General features: G+C 38.0%; 1 protein-coding gene across 3 annotated transcripts in view; it reads left to right on the plus strand.

Moving 5' to 3' along the window:
• The window catches only part of LOC138761830 (signal transducer and activator of transcription 4-like), a 111924-nt gene extending 101328 nt beyond the window's left edge, over positions 1-10596 (plus strand). For all 3 annotated transcript variants that reach the window (XM_069934627.1, XM_069934629.1, XM_069934630.1), the window contains 5 exons: positions 6816-6955; positions 9400-9591; positions 10083-10149; positions 10247-10355; positions 10464-10596. In XM_069934627.1, the coding sequence (XP_069790728.1) occupies positions 6816-6955; positions 9400-9591; positions 10083-10149; positions 10247-10355; positions 10464-10493 (538 nt within the window). In that variant the 3' untranslated portion in view covers positions 10494-10596. The remainder of the gene's footprint in view (positions 1-6815; positions 6956-9399; positions 9592-10082; positions 10150-10246; positions 10356-10463) is intronic.
• Positions 10597-13094: the final 2498 nt, after the last annotated feature.

The raw sequence follows: 13094 nt of genomic DNA on the forward strand, positions 1-13094 counted from the left end.
CTGGAGTGATCCTCTTAATGTTATAAAACCTCCCACTGATAGATGCTTGACCAGAAGCACTTGCTGGAAAATATATCTGACTCACTTAGAATTTAAAGATCTACATGACAGAAGAAGCTACGTCTGTTATCAGAGGAGAGATGATTGAGGAGATACAATAGGAGTGTTACAATTAATGCAGAGTGGAAGCATTAACATATCTTTAAGGAGACTGAAAAATCACAACTAAATTCTATAATTTACTTTATATCGGAGTTTAGATCACTCCCAATGCTGATTACAAACAGGCACTTGCGAAGCTCAATGACATGGTCAGTAAACAAGAGATGGACCACCCTGATGCAATGCAAATCTTGGTCAGTGATTTTAACCAGGCCTGTCTCAAGAAAACCGTGCCCAACTGCCACCACATATAACCTGCTGTACCAGAGATCCCAGCACACTCGATCACTGCTATACCAAGATAATGAAGACCTACCTTTCTTTCCCAAGATTGGATTTTGGCAAGTCACACCTGGCTGTGCTCCTTTTGCCTTCATACTGACAGAGCCTAAAAAGAGAGGCTTCGGAGATCAGGACAGTGAGAAGGTGGCTGAAGAATGGTTGCAGGACTTCCTCAAATAAGTGGATGGGGCAGTGTTGAATGACTCATCCGAGGATTTGAATGATTACATCAGGGCTGTCACAGACTTTTTCAAGACAGCTATGGACAAGTGTGTCCCCACCAATTCGTTCAGGGTTTTTCCCAACCAGCGCCCTAGGTGAACAATGAAATCTGGAACCTGCTGAGAGCCAGATCACAGGCATTTAAGTCCGGATTCCCAGATTACTGCAGAAAGCCATCTGCCAGGCAAAGTGGAGTTTCCAGATGAAATCGAATCAACGAAGGTTACCTGACAGCTGTGGCAGGACTTAAATAACGAGACCTGCTACAAAACCAAATTTGGGGCAATCAGACATGGAAAAGCCTCATTCCCAGATGAACTCAATGCCTTATGCACCAAATTTGACCACAAGAACATGGAAGAACCACCTGTCCACCACAAAAGCCTGGATCTCCTAGTTGCCACCCATTTATGTTTTTTAATTTTTTTAATTTTTCACACTATGAACCATATTAACCAAAATACACACAAACATTTACCTCTTGAATATACACAGTGTCATTTTCTCCCTTTGTCCCCCCTCCCTTCCCTCCCTCCTTCCCACCCCCCTCCCTATCCACTAAACATTCAACAGAAACAATACAATAAATCCATTAAACAATGTCATCACACAATGAATATAAACAAGAAAATTGTGTCATCTACTTTTACACACTGGGTCAGTTCATTTAGTCGTCTTCTCATTCTATCATTTTAGGGGGTGGAGGTCTGCGGTAGGCCCTCTCTGTTGGGTTCCATGTACGGTTCCCAAATTTGTTTGAATACTGTGATGTTATTTTTTAAATTATATGTTATTTTTTTCCAATGGAATACATTTATTCATTTCTATGTACCATTGCTGTACTCTCAGTCTCTCTTCTGATTTCCAGGTTGACATTATAAATTTTTTTGCTACAGCTAAGGCTATTATAATAAATCTTTTTTTGTGCTTCATCCAAATTGAGGCCTAGTTCTTTACTTCTTATATTACTTAGAAGAAAGATCTCTGGATTTTTTGCTATGTTGCTTTTTGTGATTTTATTTAATACCTGTTTAGATCTTCCCAAAATTTTCCACTTTCTCACATGCCCAAATTGCATGTACTGTTGTTCCCGTTTCCTTCTTACAGCGAAAACATCTATCTGATACTGTTGGATCCCATTTATTTAACTTTTGGGGCATGGTATATACCCTGTGTAACCAATTATATTGTATCATGCGTAACCTTATGTTTATTGTATTTCTCGTAGTTCCGGAGCATAGCTTTTCCCATTTTTCATTTTTTATCTTTATGTTTAGATCTTGTTCCCACTTTTGTTTGGGTTTACAGCTTATTTCATCGTCTCTTTCTCTTGCAGCTTAATGTACATGTTTGTTATAAATCTTTTAATTATCATTGTATCTGTAATCACATATTCAAAGCTGCTTCCTTCTAGTAACCTCAGCCTGCTTCCAAATTTGTCCTTCAAGTAGGTTTTCACTTGGTGGTATGCAAACATTGTACCGAGAGTTATACCATATTTGTACTTCATTTGTTCAAAAGATAATAAACAATTTTCTATTCTTTTGATGCCTTTTCTCTCCCATTCTCTAAAGGAAAGGTTATCTATTATGAAAGGGTTAGTTGATTTTGCAACAATAATAATTTTGGTAGTTGCTAATTTGTTTTTTTTCCTTTCTACGTGAATCTTCCTCCAAATGTTGAGCAGATGGTGCAGTACTGGTGAACTTCTATGTTGCACCAGCTTTTCATCCCACTTATAAAGTATATGTTCTGGTACCTTCTCCCCTATTTTATCTAGCTCTAACCTGGTCCAATCTGGTTTTTCCCTTGTTTGATAAAAAATCTGATAGATATCTTAATTGTGCTGCTCTATAATCATTCTTAAAGTTTGGTAGCTGTAAGCCCCCTTGTTTGTACCATTCTGTTAATTTATCTAACACTATCCTCGGTTTCCCCCCTTTCCATAAGAATTTCCTTATTATTTTCTTTAGCTTATTGAAGAATTTCTCTGTTAAAGAAATTGGTAATGATTGAAATAGATATTGTATTCTTGGGAAGATATTCATTTTAATGCAATTTACCCTTCCTATCAGTGTTAGTGGTAAATCTTAACAATGTTCTAAGTCATCTTGTAATTTCTTCATTAATGACTGATAATTTAATTTGTATAGATGGCCTAGATTATTATCTAGTCTAATACCTAGGTATCTAATTGCTTGTGTTTGCCATTTAAATGGTGATTCTTTCTTAAACTTTGTGAAATCCGCATTATTCATTGGCATCGCTTCACCTTTATTTATGTTGATCTTGTACCCCGATACTTCTCCATATTCCTTCAATTTCTTATGTAATTCTTTTATTGATAATTCTGTTAAGTATACTCTGACGTCATCTGCAAATAGACTGATTTTATATTCCTTCTCTTTTATTTTTATCCCTTTTATTTCATTTTCTGTTCTCATCTGTTCTGCCAAGGGTTCTATAGTTAAAGTGAACAGTGAGGGAGATAGTGGCCTAGTTGACCTGCTTAATTTAAATTGGTTTGATATATATCCATTTACTGTCACCTTCGCCAATGGTCCCTTATATAATGCTTTAATCCAATTAATATATTTCTCTTGTAGGTTAAACCTCTTGCCACCCATTTCAATTGTATCCCATTCCCTTGCTTACACATCTATCCATGGTCTCATGCACTGCCAGACTGAGACCATCTGCATGTTGGAGGAACATATTGTACCTGTAAACTCTGACTGTCTTCTGTATGGGCACCCTTCAATCAGATGGCATTAATATTGACTTCTCCAGTTTCTGTTTAAACACCACCCCCAACCCTTCTTCCCATAGCCTTTCCCCCAGCTCTTTGTGTCTCTCTTCCCTCTCCCCCTGTGTCCTTTCACAGAGCTAAAAAATCAATTCTCCCCTCTCCTCTTTTATCCAATTAACACCTCTCCTCCCCCTGCCAGTCTTGTCTTTATTCTAATGCCTTCCTGTTCTTTGCTTATTCCTTGAAGAAGGGCTGTGGCCTGAAACATCAGTGATGTATCTTCACCTCCTATAGATGCTGCGAGACTGGCTGAGTTTCTCCAGCATTTTAGTATGCTTATAGAACCACCATTGTGCATTCCCATGTTCCCTGATGATCCTCTCCTGGCCATATCTGAGGATGACGTGCGGTCTGGCTTCAGGAGAGTGAATCCAAGTCCGGATGGAGTACTCAGCCAAGTATTTAAAAATCTGTGCTGACCACTTGCCAGTGTATTCACAGACATCTTCACAACTCACTCTGGTAGGGTGTGGTACCCTCCTATTTCACACAGGTTGCAATCATACTAGTGACCAAGAAGAGTGTGGTAGCCTGCCTAAACGACTATGACCAGTGGCACACACATCAATAGTGATAAAGCCTATCGGCTCCTGTCTGAGCAGCAACATGGATCAGTTCCAGTTCGCCTATCATAGCAACAGGATGACAGATGCCATCTCACTGGCTCTACATAAAGCCCTGAAACACTTGAAGAGCAAAGATCCATACATCAGGATGCCCTTTATCAACTACAGTTTAGCATTTAACACCATCATCCCCTCAAAATTGATCAGCAAGCTTCAAGACCTAGAACTCATCAGTACTGGAGCACCGCAGGCCTCTGTTCTTGGCCCCCTGCTGTACTCACTATACACCTATATTGTGTGGCTCGGTACGACAGCGACACAATCTACCAATTCGCTAATGATGGCACGGTAGTGGGTTGTATAAAAAAAAGGCAATGAGTCAGCGTACAGGAGGGAGAGTGAAAACTTAACTGAACAGTGCACCAACAACCTCGCACTGAATATCACCAAAACCATGGAGCTGATTGTTGACTTCAGGAAAGGAAAACCAGAGCTGTAAGATCCAGTGATTATTGGGTATCAGAGGTGGAGAGGGTGAGCTAATTTAAGTTTTTGGGGTCACTATCTCAGAGGATCTTTACTGGACCCAACACATTAATGGAGTGACTACGCACATCAGTGCCTCGACTTCCTCAGGAGTTTGCGGAGGTTTGCTATGACGTTGGAAATCCTGGCAAATTTCAACAGGTGTGTGGTGGAAAGTGTGCTGACCAGATGCATCACTGTCTGGTTTGGGGGCACCTATACCCCTGAACATAAAGCCCTACAAAGTGTAGTGGATATCGCATGCAAAATCCTCCTCACCATCGAGAACATCTACAGGGAACACTGTTGTTGGAGAGCAGCAGCAATCATCAAGGATCCACACCACCTAGCACATGCTCTGTTCATGTTGCTGTCATCTGGAAAGAGGTATAGGTGCCAGCAGGTTCAGGAACAGCTGCTACCCCTCCACCATCAGACTCCTTAACAACAAACGCAGTCAGGGACTCATTTAAGGACTCTTTTGCACTTTATTAAATTTTTTCTCTCTGTATTGCACAATCAGTTTGTTTACATTGATTTGTTTATGTGTACATTGATTACAGTTTTTTTTATGCAATACTAATAAGTGGTAATTCTGCCTCGCCCACAAAGAAAAGAATCTTAGAAAAAGGATTCTCAGAGTTATATGGAATGTCATGTATCCACTCTGACAATAAATCTGAAATCTGACAACGCATGACATCCCATACAACCCTGAGATTCCTTTTTCCTGCGGTCGTGCAGAATTACCGCTAATTGGTAGTGCAAAAAAACTGTATACGTCATAATCATGTCAACAAAAAAAACTGTAAACAGATAGTGAATATAAACAAATTCTGCAATAAAAAGAACTAAAGGAAATCAATAAAGTGCACAAGTAAGAGTCCGAACTCTGATTGAGTTAGTCGTTAAGGAGTCTGATGGTGGAGGGGTAGCAGCTGTTCCTGAACTTGGTGGTGCCAGTCTTGTGGCACCTATACCTCTTTCCTGATGGCAGCAGCAAGAACAGAGTGGGTGCTGGGTGATATGGACCCTTGATGATTGGTGATGCTCTCCAATGGCTGTATTCCCTGTAGATGTTCTTGATGGTGGTGAGGAGTTTGCTTGTGTTGTCCTGAGCTGTGTCCACTACCTTAAGGGTATTGGTATTCCCATGCCAGACTGTAAACCTGTCATCTAAATCTAATTTTAAGGAACAACTGTTAAACCAAGGATGATGGAAGAAGATTCAATTGGGGCTCTCAGAGAACTGGTTCAGGACTTGAACAAAATAAACAATGAAATATAAAGGGATCAGGAGTGGAGTAGTTGATCTGTTTTGCTTTTCTAGATAGCTATCTAGGCATAAAGGGCCAACTGGCCTCCTGCATACTCAATGGGACATGCCATAAAGAAAACCCAATAGATGCCGTGTGTATGTGGAATGGTCAGCTGGACAGGTTACCAGCAGTCTTCTGATAGCTATTGTACCTGTAAACTCTGACTGTTTAGCCCTTATGTTTGTGATTATTTACTTTTATTTATTGCTAAGCACCCTAGAAACAGCTCTTTCCTCTGTAACTGGGTATACTCAGAACGACATATAATCTCATGTATTCATAAGGAAATAAAATAAAATGCAGCAAAAACATTAACAAAATACTGCCGTGCCATACTCTTGAACGTGTACTGACAAGAAACCTTTGATTTGCATGCTATTTAGGCAATCAAGCAGCAGGCAGCACAATGATAGCAAATAAACAAATCACATGGTTGACACAACGTAGTGCTTGGAGCAGAGATATGACAACATCAGCGACCTCTGTAAGGAGCTTGCACGCTCTCCCTGTACCCGCGTGGGCTTCCTTTGGTTGCACTGCTTTCCTCCCACATATGAAAAGTTTAGTCCGTTTGATGGTGTATTTTGGGCAGTGCAGGCTCGTGGTCCAGAAGGGCTGGTTACTGTGGTGTATCTATTTTTTAATTAAAAACAAAATGAGACAGCAGTGTAGGGGGTAGTTTTGCAGTGGTGACGTCATTCAGGGAGCAGATACATTTCGAAAAAGTGCTGGGAATATAGAAAAGTAGAACATTAAAAACCTTGCAAGGAGATTATCTTTTGCTAGTATTCAATCTATTCAAGATTCTGATAACAATAATTCAACTCAATTCAATACTGAGTTCAGGAGAAGAGTGAGGAAATTTTATGGACTTTATGCTGAGGAAAACCAAAATCAAGTCACCTTTTCTAACTCTACTTTTTTCTTCAGGTACATTGTGGGATTTGTGAGTAAGGAGAAGGAACGTGCTCTACTGAAGGATAAACCACCTGGTACTTTTTTATTGCGGTTCAGTGAAAGCAGCAGGGATGGTGCCATAACCTTCACCTGGGTGGATCGATCTGAGAATGGTGAGGTGGTAATGGGTTCCCCATTGTTGTCAGCCAAGATCAAAGTCAAAGGTTTTGTCAGAATAAAAAGAGTCGTGCAGCACTGAAAGAGGCCCTTTAGCCCATAACAAGCAGCACGACAATTAAGTACCCATGTGTACTATTCTCATTAACCAGCACTTAATCTGTAGTCTATGTTTTGGTGATTTATGTGCTCATCTAGACACTTTTTAAATTTTGAACTCATCTAGCAATGCATTCAAATTTCAAACATCCTATGGGTAAAGCAGTTTTTCCTCAGATACCCTTGTAACCTCCTATTTCCTTACTTTAAACCTGCCTTCCAGCTTTTTATACCTCTGCCATGGGGAAAAGTTTCCTATTGTTGACCTTCTATGTGCCCCTCATAATTTTGTGCACCTCTTTGACCCAGGCCCGAAGCATTGGTTACCTTTGACTTCCTCTGAGTACTGCATGATCTGCTGAGTTTCTCCAGCACTCTTGTGTATTGCACATTGCCTCTTTGACCAAACCCATTACACATCAACAGATTATTTTATTACAAACAATTGCTGAAAGAATGGAGTAACATTTCAGTATCTCTCACCTCATTTAAATATTACTCTTGGTCATAGATAGTAACATGTTGCCATCAGCAAACTAATTACACCTGTGCCTGTCCATTGACCTGAAGATGGCACCATTACTGTTTTGGCCTCCTGTTGCTATAGCATCAGATTGGATGTAATTGACAGCCTAAGTTCTTTGTGCCTTTTCTTAACTGGCCAGAAGCCAAAGCTTGGATCTGCAAAACTCCATTAGCTCTCTCTGTCTTGGTATGGTTGGCTAACCTGTCTGTCAAACGACATACCACTTTCCTACATGTGAACTTGGCAAGTAACCCATTGCAATGAACTCCAATAATTAGAACCAATATAATGGTTGTGAAACTTAATGTAATTGTCCAAGCAAGTGTCTGTTTTATCAGATTGAAGTTATATCCTGGAATTCCTTCCCTAACTAGATGTTTCATCTATGGCTTATTCTTTTGATAAATTTTATTCTACCCCACAAAATTGTGTGTTTTATATTCAGTAGAGGAAGATATATTTTCAGAATTCTTAATGACAAAATGAGGTACCTGTCACACATTAAGTTTTTAAGTTGTAAACACAAGTATAGTTAATTTGTATTCAAGTATTTGACTTGAAGAATTGCTACAAAAACTTTATAGTCATTTTTTTTGTCAATTAAGCCCCCCCCCCCCCCCCCCCACCACAACATTTCCACAAAGTTAACATCCTATAATTTTTGGAAATGTGAGTTCAGCAGTAATCTTGTGCAAGTTGATGTGGATTGTGAGGGAATGCAGGCAAGAATTAAGACCTCCTCAATAATCATATTCGGGCCATGCCCAGGTCAAGAATGTCTGACTTATGGATGGATACCCATGCATACAGTGTCCCTTAATATTCAATTCAAACAGTCTGAAATGGCAGAATTAGTTTCCTCTCTCTCTCACTCCACTCTAGTAATCCTTTTCTCAAAATCAGCTTTATGTGCCTTTGATGCCATTCATTACAATATTGTGGAGCTCTGGTTACCATAGCGAGTGATTATTCTGCATTTTTCAACATGAACAAAATCAGCTTGTGGACATCTGTAAAAATGAAACCTGTTCATTATGCAAGAACAGTCTGTATGTGTGAGGCCATGGAATCATGCATTTCAAACTCTTACATTCTTTTTTCTTTGTTTTTCTGTCTCTATTCTCACATTCTTATCCCCTTTCACTAGATAATCTTGGTTAAATCTGATCTCCATGGTCACTTTGATTTTACCCCTCGCTCTTATAGAGTTTCTTTTGTCACCTTCCCATTTCTGACAAAGGTTTTTTTTAATCAGAAAGTTCTCTTGTCTGTTCCCATCCTTGCAGCCTGACCTGAGTATTTTCAGCTTTTTTAATGTTGGATTTCCACCATCTGCACTTGTTTACAAATAAGTTTGATAATTTGATTTAAAAGGATTGTTTCTTTTGGTACTTCTTTTTCACTATAGATTGGCCAGTTATTTAAAGCCACAAAGACAAAACATTTTTCTCTCCATTAAAATGTGGAAACTAATCTACAAATATATGTTGCCAAATACGGGTGTTATAGTCTGGTATAATTGTTATACAAACTAAGTGAATTGTGCCATTTCTCAAAGCAGGTAAATTATTTGATAAGCAATGAAAGGACTGTGAACCATTTCTTCTGATACTATTAGCATTTTAAAAGCATAATTTAAGGTCTTAAGCATTTGTGCTATTTCCCCTTAATCCTTTTTGAATTTTTTTGTAGAAATGTACGTCAAGGTTGATTTAAATAAATGTATATTTAAAATACTATTCCATAAACAATGTTTCATTTGTTAATGTTGTATAATGCTAAGAATTGGAGCATAATTTTTATTTATTCTTTTAGGGGAAATGAAATTTCATTCGGTGGAACCTTATTCCAAAAGTCAGTTGTTAGCAGTTCCTTTGCCTGACATTATCCGTGACTACAAAGTAATGGTGGCTGAGAATATCCCAGAGAACCCACTGCAGTATCTGTATCCTGATATTCCAAAGGATAAAGCTTTTGGAAAACATTACAACAATAAGCCAAAAGAAGGTTAGTATCACAGCTACTGGAGACTTGAAATATTAAAAAAAGCAATAATTATTGTCCTTAATTAGTTATGTTAGTTTAGCAACCAATTCAGAAAATAACTGAATCACATTTGTCACTATTCCCCTTCACAAATCATTATCTAAAGGCTCACAGTGCATTAGCTTTGCCTGGTTAATTTTAATGCAGAGAAAAAGGTGATACACTTTCCATGTATTTAAATTTGACAATATAATGTCATTTAAGGTTCTAAAATTATGATTGGGTTCAGAGAAGGTTGAGGTTTAACTTCTTCAATGTCCTTTTTCAGTACTCTTGAAAATTCCTCCTTCTTTACCCCTCTTGAAATAAATATATTCACAGCATCAGAAGAGTGCAGATAAAATGCCTGTAATTGTGCATTAATATTGTCACAGGACAAAATATACATGAGCTTTAATTAAAAAAAATAACATCTTTATGGAATACTGGAACTAATGTGTATTTTTAAACAGTTTCTGAACCTACAGAAACAGAGAAAAAAGGCTACATTTCCTCAAGATTTATCCCATTCTCAGAATTGTAAGTGTGAGCAGACTGTTTATTCATTTAATTTTAACAAAATAGTGTGCGTGCGTGTGTGTGTGTGTGCTAACCACTAATTTGTTGTACTTTTCAGCCCGAATGCTTCCACAGCTCCAGTTTCTTCTTCAGACTTGCTTCCTATGTCACCGGGAGTATATGCTGAACTGAAACAGCAACTGAGTCCAGCAGAAATTGAAACGGCTGTATGTTTTGAAGCAATGATTTGATTTGAAACTAATCTCTAGAATGCTATTTACAATAACTCTTGCAAAAAAAAAACAAACTGCATATAACCTATGCATTTATTGCAGTATCTAACATCAAGGGAAGTCGTTTTCTAGAACAGTATTGAGTATGGGTCACGTCTCCAGAATGGAGGACCATCGCCTTCCCAAGATCGTGTTATATGGCGAGCTCTCCACTGGCCACCGTGACAGAGGTGCACCAAAGAAAAGGTACAAGGACTGCCTAAAGAAATCTCTTGGTGCCTGCCACATTGACCACCGCCAGTGGGCTGATAACGCCTCAAACCGTGCATCTTGGCGCCTCACAGTTTGGCGGGCAGCAACCTCCTTTGAAGAAGACCGCAGAGCCCACCTCACTGACAAAAGGCAAAGGAGGAAAAACCCAACACCCAACCCCAACCAACCAATTTTCCCCTGCAACCGCTGCAATCGTGTCTGCCTGTCCCGCATCGGACTTGTCAGCCACAAACGAGCCTGCAGCTGACGTGGACTTTTTACCCCCTCCATAAATCTTCGTCCGCGAAGCCAAGCCAAAGAAAGAATTGAGGAAATTAAGCAAGAATATGAATTGCAGATGTAACAACAATGCAAATTTTGGCAACTATGGTTGTAGATATACATTCCAGATACATATATATTATCCAATCAAAGTGGATCAACAATGTTGACTACAGGGTTGAGATATATCTTTAAGGAGCAATAAATCCTTCATTTCATCAAGACACTTATGATGTGATATCAGCTGTAAAAGGCAAAGTGAAGTATCAGTTGCAAGAAACTGACAGTGAAGAAATAAAATTGGAAATAATGTTCTGAGCTGCTTCATGATACAATGAAAGTACCAACAGAATTAATTGATTAAATGCTTATACTTGCCTTTCTTCTGGATATTAACATTCACAGAGTGCAGTAGATTAGGACAGAGGTCTTCAAAGGGATAAATACAAACAGTATTTTCCCAGTAATATTTTTGATCAGTATTTGTTAGTTATATTTTGTTGTTAAACAGGAAAGTCTGCTGACGCTGTGATTGTAGTGCAATACACAAAAGTGCTGGAGAAACTCAACACATCTATTGAAAACAAAGGGTGACCAACATTTTAGGTCTTTGCTTCCTATAGATGCTACGTGACCTGCTGAGTTTCTCCAGCACTTTTGTGTATTGTACTTGCATATTGTACATGTCTTTTTAAATTTATAATTTTATTGGAAACCGTTTTTAACTTATTGTACAATTAAAATGGAATTTTCTTGATGAAAGGTGTGATTTGAAATGTGCGGGTCACTTTCACTCATGGATCTAGGCCAGAGATTCTGAAGCAATACATGAATATGAGTCATTCCTTATTGCCATAATTATTTAATAAGAAATAACACATGCTATTTGATTTTATTTTTTTCACTAAATATTAGCAGATTAAATATATTTGAAGTTATAAATTTCACATACTTGATTTGTGCTTTGTATCCAACTTTTCAGTTTAAGAATTTACGGATCATTATTTGAAATTCGGTGAGTTTTAAGTCTACACATGTCAGTTTTTCATTTACTCTGTGTTACGTTTTTATATTAAAGAATATTAAAGATTAGTCATAAAGTCTTCATTATTTTGCCCTTTCAAAGTTTTAAAGAATTATCTGCCATATCGTGATGACAATGTGGAGTAATATCCTTGATTTAATATTGCACAGAAGTGAATGAAAAACATGGAATGCAACTCCACCCCTCCGTCTTGAAATTTTGCTATTATTTTAAATGCTTTAATATTTCTAGGGTAGTATAACTAAGAGAAAAATATTTGTTATTGAATTAATTATCTTGCTTCATTTTGAACATTTCATGTTTCATTCATTAACAATGTTATTAAAGTCATTCATATAATTCTATTTAAATGTCTTGTACATCGTATACAGTAATACTCAGGCAGCCTTAGCCATCTATTCTCAACCATCTTGCAGTTGGGCCCCATGCCATACCTTATTGTGCATTTCCAGTAAAAATATATGCTAATTGCACTGGACAACAAATTATTTCTAAAGGCATGCTTCTTGAAAGAAAATTGAGATAGACAAATTCAAGCTGAACACAAAGATAATTTCAGATTTTGTGTATCACATAGGAATTTGGAGAAACATTAAATTAACCTTTATTGAATATAGCACGTTTAACCACAGAATGATGCTGACACATTGCTTTAGTTCAACTGACTTAACAAATGTTTTGCTGCTGATTTTCATTTGTACTCAGCATCTGATGCCTCTTGTGTCAGTGTCCAACAATAGTCGACCAGCATTGATGGATTCCAGTTGCTCTGATACCACTTTCCTATGGTTGCAATGTCCTGGTTAAACCTTTCACTGTGTTCGTCACTGACTGCACCAAGATTGGAAGGGAAGAAGTCCAAGTAAGAATGCAGTAACTGAATTTTCAATGACGTATTGCACCATGGTTTTGCATGCTTGAAATATGTTAAAATTAGACAGGAATTCATAAAAAGGGTTATTTTTTTTTAAAGTATGTGATTCTTACAACTATGTGCTAAGTGTTTGATCAATCTAAACTTTGTTTCTATAATCTCTCTGCCAATATCGTTTCTTAAGTATTAGAAACAACCAGAGACGGGGGCTTTGCACAAAGTTGCTTGGTGCTTATACATGCAGAGATTGCTACCTGTTGATGTGTTAGCAGTGGTTCTC

This window comes from Narcine bancroftii, chromosome 4, assembly GCF_036971445.1.
Source record: "Narcine bancroftii isolate sNarBan1 chromosome 4, sNarBan1.hap1, whole genome shotgun sequence".
Classification (NCBI taxonomy): domain Eukaryota; kingdom Metazoa; phylum Chordata; class Chondrichthyes; order Torpediniformes; family Narcinidae; genus Narcine; species Narcine bancroftii.